Below are 23,162 nucleotides of genomic sequence, written 5' to 3' on the forward strand. Positions count from 1 at the left end.
AGATAATCAATGGAGTAAAATTTTTCATTTGGTTAACAACTCTTCTACTTGTGCCCGCCATTCCTTGATACAGTTCAAGGTAGTGCACCGGGCCTATATGTCAAAGGATAAACTAGCACGTATTTTCTCTATTATTCATCCTATTTGTGACAGATGTAATACTGAGTTGGCCACTTTAACTCATATGTATTGGTCTTGTATAAAGCTAGATAACTTTTGGAGAGATGTTTTTACAACACTATCAAGAGTTTTGGATTTGGATCTACAACCTCACTTGCTTACAGCAATTTTTGGGATTATCCCATTGAAAGCAGGAAATATTCCTGTTTCTGCTCAACGTATGATAGGCTTTTCAACTTTACTGACTAGGAGAGCCATTTAATTGAAGTGGAAGGATTCTAATCCACCTACAGTCTTTTATTTGCTCTCCCCTATCATGTTCTGTTTAAGTTTAGAAAAAATAAGAAGTCAGGCATTTGATACATCCTTTAAATTTGAACAAATATGGCGGCCTGTTATCCAATATTTTCATTTAATTTGATTTATTACTCTTTCAAGTTTTTTTTCAAGGTTTTAGATTTGATCAGAAAGTTTTTGTCTCCTCTTTTTTTGGTTGTATCCTCAAAATGGATGGCCCAGTCCCTTTCTTTTGTTTTGTTCTTTTTTTTATAGTGTAGTGGGTTTTTTTTCCTCTCTATTTTAAACCCTTTTTTTTTCCTTTCTCCTTTTAACAGCTAAGAGAAGAATAGTTATTTTCTTTTTTTATTGTATATTTTATACTAGTTTAAAATATATAAAGCTGTATGGGTCCTAATGCCCTTCGCTTGGACAACATTGGTGTCATGGAGATGGGAGACTTGCAGCATGGGCAACTGCTGGTCTTCCATACAACCTTGCCCAGGCCTGCGCCCTGGAGAGCGAAAACCTTCCAGGCGCAGATCCATGGTCTTGCAAGACAAACGGATGTCTTTACTTTAACTAGTTTAACAATATCTATGATTTTGACAGTGTCTATTTTAATTTTGGTTACTGATATATATATATTGAACTAATTCTCCTCTTGATTGTATTGGATTGTATCTATGTTTTTTTTTAAATCAATAAAAAGCTTAATAAAGAAAAAAAGATTATATGTTGAATCTGTTATGTTTTCCGGATAAACTGTTGCTGAAATACTAGAATAAGTTTTCAGGGCTACACAAGTTAATAACACCACTGTTTTTATTTCCTAGTTTTTTACAATTGGGGAATGATGGATTTTAAAGGGGGAGAAGTGTTGTAATGTGAGCATTATTAAAAGTAAGTTAATACTAATTAGGAATGGGGGGGGGGGGTTTACTTCCATTCTTTTTACTTCCGGTGTGCTTTTGTGTATAGTGTGCCTGCCATGCTGTACGGATTGTGAAAGCCTCTATATATACATAACGGTTTTGACGTTCGAGATAAAGTTGTTTCTTTGTGCATGAAGTTGTCGAGTGTGCCTTTTTCAGAGTAGAAGTTACCACACTCGGTCCCTTCCACATTCCAAAGCTGTACAGGTTAGGTTCAAAGGCTTAAAGGTTCAAAGGTACAACTTAATGTCAGAGAAGTGTATACAATATACATCCTGAAATGCTTTTCCTTCACAACCATCCACGAAAACAGGAGAGTGCCCCAAAAAATGAATGACAGTTAAACGTTAGAACTCCAAATCCACCCCCCCCCCAGCTCCCCTCCCTCCCCGTGCGTAAGGGACAGCAAACAACAATACCCCTCCTCCCCCCCCACCAACAAAAAAAGCATCAGCACCTGCTACCGAGCACTCAAGTGTGAGCAAAGCAATAGCGAAGACACAGGCTTGCAGTTACCCCAAAAACCTCACGTTTCTCCCGGTATACGACATACCGCAGGCTCTCTCTCTGGAGGAGGAGGTGTCTCCGTTTTCCCAGCGAGTGGGGAGACATAACTAACAACTCTGCTCCGCCTCCAGGTTTAGTAAGTTGTGGGCATGCTATGTTGGTGCTGGAAGCATGGTGGCATTTGCGTGCTACCTCTAGCATGTCCTCAGACTGTGTTGGTCATTGACGCAAATGATGCCTTTTACTGTGTTTCAACGTTTCAATGTACATGTAACAAATAAAGCTAATCTTTAATCTTTACCTCTGTGAAGATGCAATATTTCAGATAAAGACTCTGCTTGTTCTGTCAGAAATCCCACGCCATGGATTTCCTGAGCCAGTATTTCTTCCCAACCCGCATCTGAGTGGCAGGACACTGATTACCAGAATTCAATCCCGTTCTCCAGTACCAATTATGTTGGAATCCTCACATTCTCTGTGTGATCACGTGGGCTTAAACTGGGTGCTCATGTTTCCTCGCACACCCCAAAGTTGGGTAGTTTGATAGCAGTAATTGAGTGCAGTAATTGATTGCTAGTGAAGTGGGTGGTGAGACAATCTGGGACAGGGGTAGTTGATGGACATCTGACAGAGAAAGCTGAAACAAGATATAGAATAGGATTGTTGGGATTGCTCCAAGGACCGGCAGAGGCTTAATTAGTTGAATAACACCAGCTATATTGCAAGAAAGTATGAAAAAAGCACACTGTAATCACCATGTTGTTTTTTTTTATGAGAGATACCTCTCAATGTAGCTGCTGTGGTGCATATTTGACATTATTCTATTGGTAACATTTCAGAGATATTTCATTTGCTGCGAAATAATTTAAGATAAACTGAAGCTTTTAGATCCAAGATTCTTTTTTCAGACTTCATCTCCCCCAGCACAATTCATCCACTTTGAGTTCTTCCCCCATTTCCTTTACAAACTATCCCATTTACCTCCATAATATGTGACACTCCAATCCTTCTCAGACAAAAATATTTATAGCAAATAGAATTGGACAGTGGGATCTTAGCACAGTGGTTAGAACAACACTTTACAGTACCAGCGACCCGGGTTCATTTCCCGCCAGAGGCTGTAAGGAGTTTATATGTTCTCCATGTGATTGTGTAGATTTCCTCCAGGTGCTCCGGTTTCCTCCCACAGGCCAAAGATGTACCAGTTGGTAGATAAATTGTCCCATAATTAGTCTAGGATTAGGATTATATCAGGAGTTGTTGGGCAACACAGCTCAAATGGCCAAAAGGGCTTATTCTGTGCCACAAGTCAATAATAAAAAAAATTTTAATCATCCAATCTACTTACATCTTAATGTCAGTTATCTTATACAGTGGATGATATTTTCCTCAGTTTCTTGTTATCAGGGTATCTCTGCATGTGCCTGTGGTACTCTACAATATTATTTTCCATTATTCAGTGATCTAAAGAATGAAATCCTTATTGCGTAAAGCAGGTAATCCCAAATTATACCACAAATAAATGGAATATTCACATTACCTGTCTTATCCTTCCACAGAAAATTGTAAAGCTTTCTGAATCCACTCACAAGTCATCATGGCCTAAATTCCCTGTACAATCATGCTTAGCTCTGAATTGGTGGTGTATCTCCTTGGGCTGTGCAACTGTTAACCATGACCACTCACAGACCATTTCCAATGTTGTGTGAGGTGGAAGACAATGGCAGGTGAAGGGGTGGTACCGGAGTTGTCAGATAGGGGTAGGGGGGTTTGCTGTTTGTAATTCAATGAAAGGTCATTAGAGTCCACGTAGAGTGATTTCCCTACCTGCCACGTTGCAATTTTGAGTCAGTCTAAAATTCAAAGTAAATTTATTATCAAAATATAAATTTACTTCCTTACTTACTGCTCATTACGCTGCTGGCATTTAGGGCAGCTATGAAGCTCCTCCATCTCTGCTAGTGTTCTGGGCTTCCTTCATCATATTAGTAGCTTCCTCTCGGTTTTCACTTCTGTCAGTCATGCAAGTCGCAGGTGGAGTCTCAGGGATACAATCGCACTTAGATGTAGAAGGACCCTTCATTGCCTTTTCCATAGCAATTTTGACTTACCGGTCAGGGTTAGTAGCCCTGAGCTGAACCCCTGAACCTGGTGGACCTGTGGACCACCCTTAGTCCGGCCTCTACCCTTTGACCTGTTTGGCATGGGTGACCCTACCAAGTGCCAAAGTGTAAAACACTGACTCCATGCAACATTGCTCTCCAGGTCATTGAGGTACGCAAGCCTCCAAACCCTACAACAGGTTGTAGTGCTCTTGGAGGAAAATATGGATGTGTCACCAAATACATCCTTGAGATAAATTTTCTTGCAGGCATTCACAGTTTAACAAAGAAATACAATAGAATCACCAAGAGACAAATTGTGCAAATACAAAAATAAACAGTAATAATAATAATAATAAATAAATATTGTAAATAATATTGAGATATGCACTGTAGAGTCCTTGAAAGTGACTTGAAAATCAGTCCGTAAGACCATAAGATATAGAAACAGAATTAGGTCATTTGGCCCATTGAGTCTGCTCCGCCATTTCATCGTGGCTGATCAAATTTTCCTCTCAGCCCCAGTCTCCTGCTTCCTCCCTATATCCCTTCATGCCTTGACCTCTCAAGAATCTATCAACCTCTGCCTTAAATATACATAAAGACTTGGCCTCCACAGTTGCCAGTGGCAAAGAATTCCACAGATTCACCACTCTCTGGCTAAAGAAATTCCTCCTCATCTCCGTTCTAAAAGGACGCCCTTCTATTCTGAAGCTAGGCCCTCTGGTCTTTGACTTTCCCACCATAGGAACCATCCTCTTCCACATCCACTCTGTCAAGGCCTTTCACTATTCGATAGGTTTCAATGAGGTCACACCTCATTCTTCTGTACTCTAATGAATACAGGCCCAGAGCCATCAGATGCTCTTCATATGGCAATCTAGTTAATCTTGGAGTATTTTTTGTGACCTTCCTTTGAACCCTCACCAGTTTCAGCATATCCTTTCTAAGGGTCCAAAACCTGCTCACAGTGCTCCAATTGAGGTCTCACCAGTGCTTTATAAAGTTTCAACATTACATCCTTCCTTTTATATTGTAGTCCTCGTGAAATGAATGCTAACATTGCATTTGCCTTCCTCACCACAGAGTTAACCTTAAAGGAATCCTGCGCAGACTCCCAAGGACTTCCAAGTCCCTTTGCATCTCAGATTTTTCGTATTTTCTCTCCATTTAGAAAATAGTCAACCCTTTCATTTCTTCTCCCAAAATACATGAATATACACTTCCCGACAGTATTCCATCTGCCATTTCTTTGCTCATTTTCCTAATGTCAAAGTCCTTCCCCAGCATCTCTACCTGCCCCTCTAGCTATCTTCATATTGTCTGCAAACTTTGCAACAAAGCCATCAATTCCATCATCCAAATCATTGACATTTAATGTAAAAAAAATCAATCCCAACACATACCCCTGTGGAATACCACTAGTCACCGGCAGCCAGTAAGAAAAGCTCTCTTTATTCCCACTCTTTGCCTCCTGCTAATCAACCACAGCTTTATCCATGTTAGAATCTTTCCTTCCTTGAAAGTCATTGAAAACCAGGATGACTATATTAGCTAGTAGTCAACATTGTTTCAAAAGATATATTGAACATGGATATTCTTCAAAGAGATCCAGGCAGAAAACATGAGCAAATAACTTTATACATCTTTCACAACAAGCTAGAGGTAAAAATGTCAACTCTAGAATTAAAACATAAAAACAAATTGTTGTAGGAACCCCTGCCAGTGAGTCATGACCTATGTTATAATGTCAGGCCACCATGTAGCATGCAATGAATAATTTTGATAATTAAGATCTAAATCTGTCCTTAAGCTTCCGTATCTCTTCAATACCAAAAGTTATATGTGCTGAAAAGAACTTAATTCCATGCAAAAGCAGTATAGATTAATCAGAGTTTAATGATGTTTTAATTGTACATAAACTTTGATGCTCCAAGCATGCCAGAACACCAAATGGGTTCTGATCTGCTCCTTTGGATTTAAGTGGGGAGAGAAAGGTGTTATATTAAGAAAAGTGAATGGGTGTGTGATTGTTACTATGTACTAGGTGAAAGTTGGGTGGGGTCTAATTGCTGTTGAAGAGTTTTAGAAAGTCATTGCTTGAAGTGGTAATCTGATTAAAGAAGGGCCAGAAGCTAATAAACTAACAGTTATACATTTCAGAGGACTTGATTGGGAATGATCTTTTGCATTTAGACTGTGTAAAGAAAGTGAAATATGCGAAATTTTAAAAAATGGATGGAATTGATAGAATAGCAAGACAGGCAGCATCATTGGTTTATCCCAATGTTAATCATCTTCAGCCGCTCAAGTTGAAAGTGCTGATGCTTGCTGATGTTTAATTCTATTCATAACCTTTCAGCAAACAAAACAGTGGATGCTTTCATTCTGTAAGAACTACAGAATATTCAATCATACACCAACAAGTGGAAAGTAGCATTCCATCTACAAACATTCCAGTCATTCCAGCGAGCAAGTCTAAATGCTTATCTTTAATATTTATTGTATTAGCATTAGTGAATCTCCCACCATTAATGTCCTTGGAGTCACCACAGGGCAGCTATATTCATGTTGTGGGTGAGAGGCTGGCCAGCCGGTCGCATACAATTCACCTGCCAAATGCCCAAAGCCTTTCCGCCATCAACAACAGTTAAGTCCAAAGGGCAAAGGATTCCATCTTCTTGGATGAGTGTAGCTGTAGCACACAAGAAGATCAATACTATTTATTTAAAAATAAACAGGCCTCTTGGCTGACCTTCCATTCACCACCGTAAGCATTGCATTCTCGCACACGGGAGCTGCAGTAATCACCACCTACAAAATGCTGCTTACGAGTGCTAGTCTAACGCTTCTTTCCAACCCCTTTAAATCTGTTAGGAAGACTAGTATGCCATTAAAAAACACACTTATGCTTCATACAAGAAAGTTGAATGTTTTCAGTGTATTTTGCAAATACCAGTAGTTTTCAAAAGTATAATAGATTTTGGAGATTATGCTAGATAAAGCTGCTGTTACTGATTCATTGCACAAGGAATCAGTGACAACTGCAATGTTTTTCTCTGTTGCACTGTAAATATGTATATTCCTGAAGTGGTTGACCGATTAGAGTATGAGACACAGTTACATAGCAGGGAAACCCAGTTCTCCTTGCTGATCAAAATGTGTATCCGACCTAATTCCATTTGCCCATATCACTCTAAACCATTTCTATTCAGGTACCTGTTACATGTCTTTTAGAAATTGTAAGTGTATCCACTTCTACAGCATCCTCTGGACGATTCATGCAGTAAATGTACTGATAGCTTTATCTTCATTATAGCTGTTGTCTTTAAACTATTACTGAAGGACAAATGTGACTGTCTATTTATGACCAGGTCTCAGTTATACAGTTTTACTCTGAAAATAGAATTACTTACTCAAGAAGCTGCAGTACCCATTTCAATTGTCTTTCTGTTCCATAATTTTGATGTATTTCTTTTACAGTTAGAAGTTCAAGCTCCAACTGGTGAACCAATAGGATATGTTATCCAAAAATGGCATGCATGTTTGCCAAAGTTTATTATTCAAAATAAAAACAGAGAAACTGTTCTAAGGATCCGTGGTCCATTTTCGTTTTATGGCTGCTGTAATGCTTACAAATTTAAGGTACACATTTTTCTATATATCCTAAGTAGAACAAATGATGCAATGCACCACTTAAGATTAAAATATTCCCAGTGCTTTCATTTCATAGAGGGATGCTTAATCGGCATTATGCTTCAGTTTTTCAGAATTAGGTTTAACATCACTGGTGTATGTCGTGTAATTGGTTGTTATGCAGCAGCAGTGCGTTGAAAGATATAATAATAAAATCTGTGAATTACAGTAAAAAGTATAAAAGTTAAATTAAATAAATAGTGCACAAAAAAAGTAGTGAGGTATTGTTCATGGTTTCAATGTCCATTCAGAAATCTGATGGCAAAGGGGAAAGAGCCATTCCTGAACATTGAGTGTGTATCTTTAAGCTTCTTTACCTCCTCCTTGATGGTAGCAATGAGAAGAGGGCACGTCCTGGGTGATGGGCGTCCTTAGTGATGGATGCCGCCTTTTTGAGGCATCGCTCCTTGAAGATGCACTGGATGCTGGGGAGGCTGGTGCCTATGATAGAGCTGACTGAGTTTACAACTTTTTGCAGCTTATATTGATGCTATGCAGTTCCCCCTCCCATACCAGACAGTGATGCAGACAGGTAGAATGCTCTCCACGGTACATCTGTACAAAGTTGCGAGTGTCTTTGGTAGCATACCAAATCTCGTCAAACTCCAAATGAAATTTTGAATCAGAGGCAATAATGAAGAATGGCAAGACGAGCCTTCTCCATTTACTTTATTTCTGATGGTGTTTGCTTAATATGGGAGAAAAATGCAGTCCTTTGTGTCTCTGTTATAATTAGGTTATTCCCATTTCAGTTTCATTCACACTGAAAGAAAGGATCCATTTAGAGTTGGGCATGAGAAGGACAACAGGTTACAGGGATACTGTGTACATACATCTATTGATGCTTCTGGACACATCTTCAGTGATGTTCCTGGAATCATCGGGTGTTTCGGGTCTTTCAACATCATACAACCTCCTCCAGGTGACCCAGCCGGGGCTGATCAGACCCCAGCTTGTGTCCAGATGGCTAGCTACTTATGACTCCATAGCTCCCCTCTTTTGAGCCACAGCCGTCTTGAGGCCCTCTCTGCCGCATCGGTGGTACTGTGGATGGCTCTCCTCTTCCTCTCTCCCTCGATGCCCAAAATGCTGAAGGCTCTATCTAAAGAACGGGCTACGAATCCCCTACAACCAGCCTCCACTGGGACTAACAATAATTGTTGTCATGGCTTGCAGCTTCCTGTCAACCCCTCCCTTTGCCGTTGCCTCCAGAATTTGGTTAACATCTTCATCAAACTGCTTCCACAGTGAAGTCATGTTAGCTGCAGGCCATTTGATCCACCTCCTGTTAGACTTCATGTTCGAGGGATTAGTTTGCAACACTTGGAGGATCCGGGCACTATGGGGTGACTCTGGGCCTGGTCCCTCCTTCATCTCACCAGGTTGGACACTTGCGCGTTGTGCTGCTCCTGCTCCCGCCAAACACTGCACCCTCGCTATAAGTGTTGAAAAGGGATTGATCTGAGAGCTAGCCTAGAATTGATGGGTCTTGGGGCAAGTCTTTATGTCAAAATAAAATGTGAGAATGCAGGAAAATATTACATTGAGCCTCAGACAATCTCAGCACATCCGGAACCACTTTACAGCCTGTGCCATTAATTAGAGTGTCATCAGTGTCATGAGGTTGGGAAACACAGCAGCAAAGTTATGCATAGTAATGATCCACGAACACATTTGAGGTAAATGGGCAAACATCAGCTACTCTGCATAATTAGCTTTAGTTAAATCATAAAATGTCAAGCCAAACTCAGTTTGAGCAGAAAAAGATTGCACAATCAGGATGGCTCCTGTTTACCATAGGCATTTGGATAGATCAGGTAACACACACAAAATGCTGGAGGAACTTAGCAGGCCAGGCAGCACCTATGGAAAAGAGTAGTCAAGATTTTGGGCCAAGATCCTTCAGCAGGGCTGAAAAAAGATGAGAGGTCAAAGGGAGGGGAGGAAGAAGTACAGTTGGTGGGTGACAGGTGAAACCACTTGCCAAGTTATAGCACATCTACCTCTCTTCAACAATTCAGATCCTGAACGAACTGGCAAAACCCCTATTATCACTACATTGCGACCAGTCTGATCACTTTTCACCAAATTAGACCTTGTTTTTTAAAAATTCTAATTGTGCCTTTTTGTAAAAGGTTGTGTATAATTTATGTTTTTCTCGTGAAAGCTGCTTATATGATGTTATGTGCCTCTGCTGCCATTACAAGTAAGTTTTGCCATTGCAACATATGTTGTGTACACATATGTATAAGCACATGCATACATGTACTTATACATATGACAGGGTACATGTATCCAAAGCCGTCCATGCCTAAGTAATTTAAGTGCTCATCTAGACACTTCTAAAATGCTGTCACTGACCTAGCTTCAACCATTCTCGCAGACAGTGCATTCTACATGATTAACCACTCTCTGGGTGAAGAAGGTCCTCTTCATTTCCCCTCTAAATTTCTTCCCCTCCTCGTCTTACCCAAAGATTATGTCCTTAGTTTTTTTCTACCTCTGATAAAGGGGCAAGTTTCCTGCAAGCTACTCCTCATAATTTTAAATGTCTCAGTTATGTCCTTGCCAACCAACTCTGCGAAGAAAGGATAGATTTAGCTCTACCGAAGCAACATCCTGATAAATCTCCTGTGCACCCTCTGCAGCACTGCCACATCCCTCCTGTAGCATGGTATATAAACTGCACATTGTACTCTTGATGAGGTCTGACCAAGGTTTTATAAAATTAGAGCGTAACCTCACTAATTCTACATTTAATATCCTGGGTAATGAAGGTCAGTGTGCCATATGCCTTCTTAACCAATTTATCTACCACAAGGGATATATGGAGATGTATTCTGAAGTCCCTCTGTAAATCAGTTTGTCCTTCCAGTCATAGTTTATGTCCTAGATGCGTTTGTACTCACAAAGTGTCAGGAAATGTACAGGAGGCTTGATCCAAATACAGAGCAGCAGCAGAGACAATTTAATGGTATGCAATAACTTTGATAACAAACTGCAAAATAACAAGGTACAAGTGGCCACAAAACAGGAGAGAACAGGTACTTAACACGACAAGGTAGCTGAAGGCTAGGAGGAATTGGTTGACGCCTGCTGGTGCATTGAGAGAACAAGGACTGCGGATGAGAGCTGGGTTTAAACAGGCTGCACATGAGTGGCAGGTGACTCGTGTTAGTTGGGTGGAGACTGGAGGAGCCTGCCTGTGCAGCCCTGACAGAACAGCAAACCCTCCCCCCACCCCCCCCACCCCCCCAAGCTGACGGACTGGATGATCTGGACGGTTCCGGTGGATCTCGTAAATGCCGATGGATCTCGATTGCACCTAAAACCTCAGGCTGTACCCTTCCCAGTTGACCAGGTATTGCACACCCCATCCATGACTACATGAATCCATCAACCGGTGAACTGTGTACACTGGACCACCTTCCACCAACTTAGGGTCCATGAGTCGGTCCATGGACAATGAGCTTGAGGCAGAACTAGTGGAAGATAGGTGTGATCCTGAGGGACGGTGGTAGGTGGAGGTGGTAAAGTGACTGGATTAATACGATGGATAACCTTGAAGGGGCCAATGAATCAGGGTGAGAGATTGCAGTATTCTGTGTGCAGGTGAACAGCCAGACACAGGCCCAGACGATTGGATCAAGGATGTTGGAGAATGGAACAATGGTCTGGAGATAAATCTCTGTTTCAGCTGGTTTGAACTGTCATGACAGGGCATCCACCTTAGTATTCTTGGAGCCAGGCTGGTAGGAGATGGTAAACTTGAGTTACTCAAAGAAGAGGGCCCAGCGAGACTGACATGAATTGGGTTAGTGGGTCTGTTGTATGAATATGAGGCACTGGTGGCCAGTCCAGATCAGGAAGGGCTCAGTGTTTCCCATCAGCTAATGTCTCCATTCCTCCAAGGCCCATTTGATGGCTTGTCCCCCAGTTTCTTACTCCATAAAGCATTGTGTAGATTTTTGAACTTGCGTGAGAAGAAGACACAGTGGTGTGTCTTCTCATCCAGTCCTTGCAGGGAGAGGATGGCCCAGCACCCACATCAAATGCATCCACCTCTCTCAAGAAAGGACCAGAAGGGTTCAGATGCTGGAGAATTCCAAAGGTGGTGAAGTGTCTCTTGAGCTCCTTGAAAGGGTGGTCCACGGCAGTAGGCCATGAGGTAGGTGACTTGGTGAGAGAGGTGACAGGAGCAGTGATTTGTCTGTAGTTTCTGATGAACCAGCAGTGGAAGTTGGAGATTCCCAGCAAACGAGGTAGCTACCTCCTGTACCTAATAAAGTGGCCACATATTGTATGTTCATGGTCTTCTGATGCCCGAGCCCATCCACTTTAAGGTATGATGTGTTATTTGTCCGGGGATACATTTTTGCACACCATGGCTATAACACGTTTTTATTTGAGATACTATTTGAACCAGTCTGGCCATTCTCCTCCAACACTGTCATTAATAAGGCATTTTCACCTGCAGAACTGCTGTTCAATGGATGTCTTTTTTTGTTTTTTTGCACCATTCTTTGTAAATTCTCGAGGCTTATGCATGAAAATTCCAGAAAATCAGCAGTTTCTGAAATATTTAAATCACACCTTCTGGCACCAGCAATCATTCCATGGTCAAAGTCACTTAGATCACACCTCTTCCCCATTCTTCTTTTATGCATTGTGTTGCTGCCACATGATTGGTTCATTAGATATTTGCATTAATAAGCAGGTCTACAAGTGTATCTAATAAAGTGGCCTCTGATGGTAGATCACAAATAACTGGTTGCTGTTTTTTTTCCATGTATTTCACCAGGGAAGTCACTTGAAAAGTAAATAATTCACTGTAAATTCCATTCAGACACCCTAGATCTGTGAAAGATAACTTGCTTACTATTTTAATTCTAAGCAAATGTTCAAATGACCAGCAGAATAAGGAACCTGCTCGAAATATAAAATAAATACCTTCAGAAAGGTACAAAGATAATAATCTGCCTGGTTGTCCCAATGACGAAAAAGTTATATTCGCTTGCTCCTTAAATAATTATCTAATAATTCTTTCAATTTTTTTCACTCTAATGACCTCTGGGCAGACTTTTTTTTGTTTTCATCACCCTCCAGGTAAAATAATTCATTTTAGAACGTGCACCTCCCTTCTCTGATCTAAGACATCTGGTATAAACACGTAATTCTGTGGTCCCCAACCACCGGGCCGCAAAGCATGTGCTACCGGGCCGCGAGGAAACAATATGATTTGGCCATGTGAAACGATATGAGTCAGCTGCACCTTTCCTTATTCTCTGTCACGCACTGTTGAACTTGAACACCCAACCCCCCCCCCCCCCCACCATCGGCCGGTCCGCAAGAATATTGTCAATATTAAACTGGTCCACGGTGCAAAAAAGGTTGGGGACCCCTGACCTAACTAATGTGAGGTCATGTCTACTCTGCCTTAGCAACATGGAGTAACTCAGGCAGAAAACTCTCTGCAGGCATTTACATATAAATATAATCGACAAGTGAATACCATTTAGTAAACAAGGAAGAGAAATATATGAAACCAAAGTCCATTCACATATCCAATAGTCTCACTATTTTCCCAACAGCAAAGTTAAACTATACCTGAATAGACTAGGTACGTATATGTAATGACCACATATGTTTGAAATGAAGTCTGCTACTCAACTTTTAGTTCAAAAAATCTGATCCCCAAATAAAACTAATTGAAACTCTCAGATTTCAAGTAAGGGACCTCTCTTTAAAACTGAGATGAGGAGGAATTTCGCCTGTAGAATTTATTGCCTCAGAATGCTGTGGAGGCCAAGTCACTGGGTGTATTTAAAACAAGATTGATAGGTTCTTGACTGGTCAAAGGGGTTAAGGGCTAGGGAGAGGCAGGAGAATGAGATTGAAAAACAACAAAGCATCCATGACTCAATGGCAGAACAGCCTTTATGGGCTGAATGGCCCAGTTTTGCTCCTATATGTTACGGTCTTTCCTGCACTCACATTGAACCTAATTAAAGTCACGAGATTCTTGACCATGTGCAAGGAAAGAGTTGAGATGGTTTCCATTGCTTTCCTCGTCATTTTATCTTCAGGGTACTTCCTGCTTTGGGGTTGCCATGGCAGCCCTACAATGAGATAGGAGAGGAAGTTGGTTCACACTGTCTTTTTCCAGGATTTGGTCCATAATTTAAGAGGAATGTTTTCATCTCAGTTAACTAGGCCTACCTTATGAAAACTCTGAACCTAGCTTTTCAAGGTCAGACGTAAGTACTCCCATTAAGCCTTTGGTTATCCATTTTCATAGATACTTCTCAATATACTGATCTTTATCACTTTTTTCACTCTCCATTCCCATAATCAATTTTCTGTACCTGTTGGCTCAGAGGTATAATACGACCTCCAAACCAAAGCCTTATTCTCCTCAGTCTGATGAACTAGTTATATATCACATTAGTTGTGGGGGCTTGTTATGGTCTGATTCATCTTCATATTGAGTACAGGGAAATGGTTATAAAGTATTTTGATACATTGTGAATATTTTATAGGTCACAGTTCCTTCCTTCTTCCATTCACCCCTCCCCATTCCTCCTTCCCTCCTCCTTTCCATTCTCCATCCTACCCCATCTTCCTTCCTTGATCTCCTTCACTTCCTTCTTACCACCTTCCTTCCTTTCTGCTCTCTCTCCATGAAATGGTATTGCCTGCCACTGGTATCAAGACCATTTCTGAAGTAAAAATAAACCTTAATCTGACCCTTGCAATAAATAACGTAATTCCATTGGTCAAAATGAGAATTAAACACCAGCTAAGTACATCTGAAGCTCTCAAATGCCTCAAATTTACTTCTTTACTTTCTGAAGCAAATCATGTTTACCTGTATAAAAAATAAGCTGGGCTTGATCGGACCTGAACTCAAATGCTTTATTAGAAAAAAAACACCTGACCCTACCCAAAACCAAATGCCATGGGGCTCACATCTGGTAACTGGGCACTACTATTTTCCATTGTTATCTTCTCTTCCACTTTTTAACAGATAAAAACTCCTCATTCAAATGAAGAAATAGGAAGAATCACAAGGATCTGGGGTAGACTCGCGACTGAAGTTTCCACAGAGGATGACAAATTTGAGATCAGCTTTCCAATGAATTTGGACGTTAATATTAAAGCAGTTTTGATGGGGGCCTGTATTTTAATGGTAAGTATAGAGGTATTCACACAACAATTACAGAACAAGGGAGAGTCTGAGTTACAAAGGAAGATCAAAGCAATCCTCTCAAACTAACAAGCTTGAGAGAAGATTTCTTATGTGATTAAATTGTTTCTTTAAAGAAAATAAACATATTGATATTCGCAGTACAGTACTACATATTCCAGTTGTGCACTGGGTTTATACAACGACAGTAAAAGAAATGATCAGTTATCAGTATGTCTAGCATGGACACAGCACAGGGAAACTTTGAATTATATTCCAGCAAGAGTCAGTAGACTTAAGGATTGTGAAAACCCAGGAATTATATCCCAGTGGGAGTCATAACCACACAGCCTATGAAACCTCAAGTAAGCACAACAAAATCAGTAAGGTCAGGAGCTGGGAAACCACAGAGATAACATCCAAGCATGAGTCAGTAAGCTCAGTGCTGTGAATAAAGAGAATTGTATTCTCGAACCAATCATTAACATCAGGTTCAAAGTTCAAAGTAAACTTAGTCATAGTCATACTTTATTGATCCCGGGGGAAATTGGTTTTCATTACAGTTGCACCATAAATAAAAAAATAATAATAAAACCATAAATAGTTAAATAGTAATATGTAAATTATGCCAGGAAATAAGTCCAGGACCAGCCTATTGGCTCAGGGTGTCTGACCCTCCAAGGGAGGAGTTGTAAAGTTTGATGGCCACAGGCAGGAATGACTTCCTATGACGCTCAGTGCTGCATCTCGGTGGAATGAGTCTCTGGCTGAATGTTCTCCTGTGCCCACCCAGTACATTATGTAGTGGATGGGAGACATTGTCCAAGGTGGCATGCAACTTGGACAGCCTCCTCTTTTCAGACACCACCGTCAGAGAGTCCAGTTCCATCCCCACAACATCACTGGCCTTACGAATGAGTTTGTTGATTCTGTTGGTGTCTGCTACCCTCAGCCTGCTGCCCCAGCACACAACAGCAAACATGATAGCAATGGCCACCACAGACTTGTAGAACATCCTCAGCATTGTGCGGCAGATGTTTAAGGACCTCAGTCTCCTCAGGAAATAGAGACGGCTCTGACCCTTCTTGTAGACAGCCTCAGTGTTCTTTGACCAGTCCAGTTTATTGTCAATTCGTATCCCCAGGTATTTGTCAAAATATTATCAAAGTATATGTCATCATATACTACCCTGAGATTCATTTTCTTGCAGGCATTCACAGTGTATGGAAAGTAAATAATTACTTTGATGAATTGAAGTTACAATGTGGAGCATCTTTCCATAAATTATTCTGTTTATTATTTTCACATGAAGCTTCAAATGGTATATTTTAATTGATTTTGGCAAGGTAATAACTCCACAGTATGCTCTGGTGGGCAGTATTTTTAAAACTGGAAATTGCTAATCTGTGACAGAAATTCAGATGAGGCAATAGGATAAAATATGTATCACTAGAGTTGAACTCAGCAAACTGAGTTTGGCTCTATTATGAACAATGAACTGAATGCTGAAAACGCAGGTTGCAAGGGCTGCTGATCTGATGACAGCCAAGAGGTTTCCTACTTCACAGTCTAATGCAATGATAACAATCCCCTCTGTTGTTTTAAAATCCTACTGCTCACTCCAAATGTGATTAATTGTTCACTTATCACTAAATAATGCTCTTTAGTCTGTTCTGATCCCCATCCATTTCTACTAAGATTTAAATGGTCCACTTTGAATCAAATTTGAAACTAAACTTTTTCAATCACTTGACTTCGGTTTGCCGCATGGCTGAACTTCTGACCCAAATCCTCTTTATCACAATCACCTAAGCATTCCTCATTTTTGAGGGTCGTCATTTAACCCATCTGGCACTGAAGTCTTCATCAGAACCTCTGTCACATCCAAAGCTGGCTACTGGAACTCCCACAGTCTCAGTCACCCAGTAAATTCATGTCCGAAGCCACCCAGTGTCTGAGAGTCAAAACCTTCATTGTAATTTGCAAATCCCTTCATCGCCTGACAATCTCTTCCTATATTTGACCTTCTTATGACTTTGCCTTTGGATCCTGTGCTACAGTAAAATTCTGGCCTCATGCACACTTCAATGTCCCTCTTCTCTGCCAATGTTAACTGTGCCTTCATCTAGCAAATATTCCCTCCTTTGTCTTCTTTGAGCCCAAACCTGCACCTCTTTAAGTACACTATTTAATACCTGACTGTTTAACAAGCATTTTAGTTAATCTTCCTGCTTATGTGGTAGATTGTTAAAGTTTCTGTGTAATTGTGTCATATAACTTTTTTTGTTCAATCAGTCAACAGTAATTATACTTCTAAAGTAGCCATTAGCTGTACTTTTCTGGTTCACCATAGGGTAGTGCATGTACTTTAAAAATGGAAATCTTTCTTTTAAATAAATGTGGTTTCTTTAATTTTTCAGGATTATATGTATTTTGAGCAACAGACATTTTGAAAGGAAACAATAATGACAAAATAAGTAAGCATATTAACATAACACACAATATGATCAGTATTAAGCCTCAGTACCTGTGGTATAATTGCTAATAAAAACCCCATTGATTTTCTGTTTCAATGTACGGGTATTTACACTTCAGAGCTATTTCCAGACTTTTTCCCACTACTTTGGGGCCTGCCTTTCCTGGAGGATGTTATTGATCGAAAAATAATTGGTTTGGATTCAGGTAAACTAAAGTGCAATTACTTTTAAATACTGTGCATGGGCAGGAGGAAACATAAGAAAGGATAGAGGGAGTGAAGAGCAGGGTATTGGAAGAAGTGTGCATGCAATGAACAGGCAACCCTGCATTACAGAAAGTCTTGCCTTTTTCGAAGATAGTCCCTATAGCAATTTTCTGTAAAATGAAGACAATTTATCTCCACATGCATCAAGAACATGAGTTGTAGTGAACATAAATGTTCATGTTTATTTGTTTACTTTTCTAAATAAATTCCATGAGGGCAAACTTCCTAAGGTAGAAAGAGATGAATTATTAACTTCAAACTTTCTGCATAATCACTCAAAGAGTTCAACTGCACTTGCATGTAACGAGAGCTGTATAACTCATCTCCTTCTACCTTAGGCCACGAACTTATCAATCACCCCTGCTGTGGACCACTTATTGGAGGTCCAAGACGCTGACTTCTACAAAGAAGGAATCCGTATGCTCCATAACCACTGGACTAAGTGTGCAAATATAGAAGGGGACTATGTTGAAAAATAAATGTGCCAGGTTTTCTAAAATTGACTCCTTCTATCTTAGGCCACTAACTTATCAATCACCCCTCATATATGGGTGAATTTTCCTTATCTGAATGGTCATAATGGAGGGGTCACTTGCATATCATTCAAAGTTCACAGACAAAAGTCATTAATATTACATCAATTAATATTTTAACTCCAATTTTAAATAAAATCAGAAAATTCTGTGCATGCTTAATATACCAGTCAAGGGAGAGAGAAACAGAGAAGTTTTGGGAAAGTAAACTTTCAGTCAAACTGGTTAGATGACTACTTTTGAAGATTTTTTAGAGCAGCAGGGAAAGGATACAAGTCCAAAGGTTCAGTAATGGGACAAGTAGAGACTCAAAAGAAGAGTCTTGAGGAATTGAAAATTGCAAAAGTGATCTCATCATCAATGGCTGTCTGAAAAAAAAATGAAAGAAGGAGTATATATGTGTTTTTTATGCTTGCTATTTTAAATGTGCTGTGTATGTTTTGCACCATGGCCCCAGAGAAATGCTGTTTTGTCTGGCTGTATTCACATATGGTTGAATGATAATTAAACTTGAATTTTAAAACACAAACAACAGGAATTCTGCAGATGCTGGAAATTCAAGCAACACACATCAAAGTTGCTGGTGAACGCAGCAGGCCAGGCAGCATCTCTAGGAAGAGGTGCAGTCGACGTTTCAGGCCGAGAGCCTTCGTCAGGACTAACTGAAGGAAGAGTTAGTGTTCCTTCAGTTAGTCCTGACGAAGGGTCTCAGCCTGAAACGTCGACTGTACCTCTTCCTAGAGATGCTGCCTGGCCTGCTGCGTTCACCAGCAATTTTGATGTGTGTTGCTTAAACTTGAATTTGATTAGATTTGATTTGATTTGAGTTCGGATCCAAATTTGGTTTACTCCTTGGAGCCACAAGAGTCTGGAGATACAGGAATCTGGAGCAACAAACAATCCTCTGGAGGAACTCAGTGGGTCAAGTAGCATTCTGGAAAGAAAAGAATTGTTGACATTTCATATCCAGACCCGGCGTCATGTCCTGATGCAGGGACCTGATGCAATGTCTGGATCTGAAACATCGACAATTCCTTTCCTCACACATTTGGCACTCAACCCGCTGAGTTCCTCCAGGAGATTGTTTGGTCTTTGTTAAACTCAGTAATGAGCTTGATAAATGTATTCCAAATAAATTCTGTTAATTCCTTCGCTGTCCTATTTTAAATGCTGTTTTATCTTTTAGAAATTCTGGAAGAGGAAATTCCATATCCAGGAACCAAGAGATTTGATATTTTTGTTCTGTTTTATTGCCAAACTGTTAAAAGCTAGAAGTGGCATAGCTACTGATCAGTGTTGAATTTTGCAAATTGGAACAGATTCAATGTTGAATTTTGAAAATTGGAACAGATTCTTCTTTTGGGATGATTGCAGAGCTGCAGGAAGAATTGTCTCTTCATTGGCAGACTTCCTTGTGTTATGTTCCAAGCAAGCAGACGGTAGAGTGTGATAGAGCACTGGCCTTTAGCATCTTGGCTTAAATTCTAGTTTAGAAAGTCATCCGTCTGTGACGCATTTTAATGGAGTACTTCCAGATAGGTCAATGCCTGCAACATAGAGGCTCAGTAATAATCTGAGCTTTAAGTTTAACTTAAGTCAAAAAGGTTATTGGATTTGCCAGCTGAAGAAGAAATTCTGTTGGTTTCATTTCTGATTGAAGTATATTGATACAGGTCTGTTGTTGAGCTGTTTCCTGCTTGGCTGGAATTGCCTGTTTGATAGGCTGGGGGTAAGAAATTGAATTTGCTACTCTCCAACTTGTTCCTACATGTGCCAAAGACAGGCCAATAACTTATCGGCCAAAATGTTCAAAGGCAGGCCGATAATTAGAAGAAGAAAAAAAAACTTAAAGAAAAAAAGTTTTTATTATAGTTGAAAAATAGTAGTTTTAAACAATTATATAACAAGTTTATTTAAGATCTGATGAGGTGCGCTATTACATGGAGTTCTGATCTGCCAGGGCTGGATGGATAAATCACCCACATTTCCAGAAGCAAGAGATACGCTGGGAGGGAAGAACAGTGAGGCCAATGAAAAAGCCAGCAACACATGTCACCTTATTATCACCAACATTTACCTGAGGATAAAAGCATCATGTGATTTTTTCATGATTGATTCTAACGGAATGGTTTAAGAAAGATTCTTGTTTGTTCTAACACCTTAAAATAATTTCAATAGTGATGACTCTGATGTAAACATATTGCCAATTTTGCATAACAGTCAATGCTAAACTTTCAATTACTGCTGGGCTTGTTTTATTCTAAAGCTAATACTGTAACTTAATTACACTAGATTGGGATGCTGGGTGGTTTCTTCATTAAAAAATAGAGTTCTAAATAATCTGGATGGTCCAACCCGTACTTTTACAAACAGCTTACTGTCCTAAAACAAGGAGTGCTGAGTTTAGTAACTGTGTTCACAGAGCCAAAAATAAATGAACCTGGATTCTACTTGTCTGTGTAAATTATTGTTGATTTTGAAGTTTTCTTTATTAAATAAATGACAAAGGCTCCAAGAGAATTTTATATTTGTGGACACCCAGTTTTAATGGATTGGTTATATTAATCTCTGATGAGTCGTGATAAAGGGTCTCAGCCCAAAATATTCACTCTTTATTCCTGTCCATAGATGCTGCCTGACCTGCTGTGTTTCTCCGGCATTTTCAGTCTGTTGCTTTGGATTTCCAAATTCTGCAAATTCTCTTGTGTCTACATTTCTCTCTGTTGGTTGTATGGGAGCATCTGCTGACTTCTGCAGGATTCTGCTGGAATGGGCACGAAGCATGCTGGGAGCTGAACACACTGGATTCTGGATGGGAGCTGGGTTTCCTATGATCTTGTTTGGGGGTAAGACGTCCTTGCACCACAGATCCAGATCCTGTCTTTGTAGGGCAGCTGGACTTTGCTGCTCATTATTGTGCCAGCCATTCGGTGGGATTCAGACTGGAAGCTCTGTCCTGGGGTGCTGGGGAGAAAAAAGGAGTGGGGGATTTTTAGAACAGAGAGCTTTGTGTCAGGTTTGACATCTTGATCTTCAAATCTATTTTTTGATGTGAAGGGGTGGGGGGGTGGAGAGGAAGGAGTACAAGCTAAAAGGAGATAGGTGAAGCCAGGTGCGTGGGGGAGGGCAGATGAAGTGAGAGGTTGGGAGGTGATAAGTGAAAGAGGGGAGTGAACCATGGCAGAAAGGGAAGGAGGAAGGGCATCAGGGGGAGGTGATAGGCAAGTGAGGAAAAGAGAAGAGGTAAGATGGGAGCCAGAGTGGGGAATGGAAGAAGAGGAAAGGGGGAGGGGAAAATTACCAGAATGGAATTCTTCAATTCCCTGCTCTGGCTCCTCTGCCTTCCCTCCTTTTCCATTCCCCACTCTAGCTCTCCTCTTACCTCTTCTCTTCTCCTCAGCTGCCTATCACCTCCCTCCTTCCCTTTCTCCCAAAATTCACTCTCCCCTTCTACCTGATTCTTTCTTCTCCAAACCTTTACCTCCCAGCTGCTCACGCCATTCCCCTTCTCTCATCCAGCTAGCTTCACCTTTCGCCTTCTAGCGTGTACTCCTTCCCCTCCCCCCACCGTCTTATTCTGGCTTCTTCCCTCTTTCTTTCCAGTCCTGATAAAACCTGGACTGTTTATTCCTTTCCATAGATGCTGCCTGACCTGCTGAGTTCATCCAGCATTTTATATGTGTTACTCTGGATTTCCAACACCTACAGACTCTGTTGTGATAACGATGGGAGGCACATGTGAATACTGGTACCTGCAGTTGTACGTGCCTTGATGTTCTTTCATCATTATTGGGGTGACACCCCAGACCTCCAAGCGCTGTGTTTTCACCATCGAGTCTTCAACAGATCAGAATTGCGGCTCTTCAACATCTTTGCAAGGACAATCAAGGATGCTCAATAAAGGCTGGACTCACTGATGATGAATAGTCATAGTCATATTCATAGTCACACTTTATTGATCCCAGCGGAAATTGGTTTTTATTACAGTTGCACCATAAATAATAAATAGTAATAAAACCATAAATAGTTAAATAGCAATATGTAAACTATGCCAGGAAATAAGTCCAGGACCAGCCTATTGGCTCAGGGTGTCTGACCCTCCAAGGGAGGAGTTGTAAAGTTTGATGGCCACAGGCAGGAATGACTTCCTATGACGCTCAGTGTTGCATCTCAGAGGAATGAGTCTCTGGCTGAATGTACTCCTGTGCCCAACCAGTACATTATGTAGTGGATAGGAGACATTGTCCAAGATGGCATGCAACTTGGACAGCCTCCTCTTTGCAGACACCATCGTCAGAGAGTCCAGTTCCATCCCCACAACATCACTGGCCTTACGAATGAGAGAGAGCACTCTGGGATGATGCATATTTGACTGACACATGGGATGGTGCCTGAATCTGAACACATCTTACCCATTTTCCTTCACAATGGGGAGGGATCAAAAGAGTAAGAGGGTGGTGATCATCAAACATATTAACAGAAAAGAGTAACTTAAGGCTGGAAAAAATGGGGTCAGCCACTTTCAACATTTTCTCACAGTTGCACCAACGGCAGTTGTTCAAGCTCATTTGGGTAACTGAGTAATCCAGGCTCCTGAGCTCAAGGTTCACGCAGACTGTTAACTCTGCCTGCACTCTTTCAGCTTGTGATTTCATGAACATCTTTTGGAGAGGAAGTTAATTATTTGAGTTGTGTCGTGACATTCTTCAGCAGGTGGGGTCACTAGGAGGTGACATTCCAATTTACACAATGTCCTTAGAATCAAGCATGCAATGTGCGCATCAGCTGTGATATTAGCTCATTCTGGTCTTTTTTAGTCCCCTTTATCTATCTTTTGTTTTCATTCTGGGAGCTGCTAGTCTTGTCCTCCTGCTCTCCATTTTACAGCACCCACATTCTTTAGTATTTCGACCATAAGATGGAGGAGAAGAATTAGGCCATTCGCCAAAAGTCTGCTCCACCCTTCAAACATAACTGGTCTATTGATCTATTTTTGCTCTCAACCCCATTTGTTCTTTCCTTTTCTATCCCCAAGCTCACACTATCAAAGATATCCTCTCACCA

The 23,162-nt window shown here is 40.7% G+C and overlaps 1 protein-coding gene across 1 annotated transcript in view; it reads left to right on the forward strand.

Annotated features, from left to right (window-relative positions):
• The window catches only part of LOC134345076 (phospholipid scramblase 2-like), a 29,872-nt gene extending 12,597 nt beyond the window's left edge, over positions 1-17,275 (forward strand). The window contains exons 3-5 of the mRNA XM_063045209.1: positions 7,424-7,585; positions 14,664-14,825; positions 17,243-17,275. Of these exons, the coding sequence (XP_062901279.1) occupies positions 7,424-7,585; positions 14,664-14,825; positions 17,243-17,275 (357 nt within the window). The remainder of the gene's footprint in view (positions 1-7,423; positions 7,586-14,663; positions 14,826-17,242) is intronic.
• Positions 17,276-23,162: the final 5,887 nt, after the last annotated feature.

The sequence above is a fragment of the Mobula hypostoma genome, chromosome 4 (genome assembly GCF_963921235.1).
Source record: "Mobula hypostoma chromosome 4, sMobHyp1.1, whole genome shotgun sequence".
In the NCBI taxonomy this organism is placed as follows: Eukaryota; Metazoa; Chordata; class Chondrichthyes; order Myliobatiformes; family Myliobatidae; genus Mobula; species Mobula hypostoma.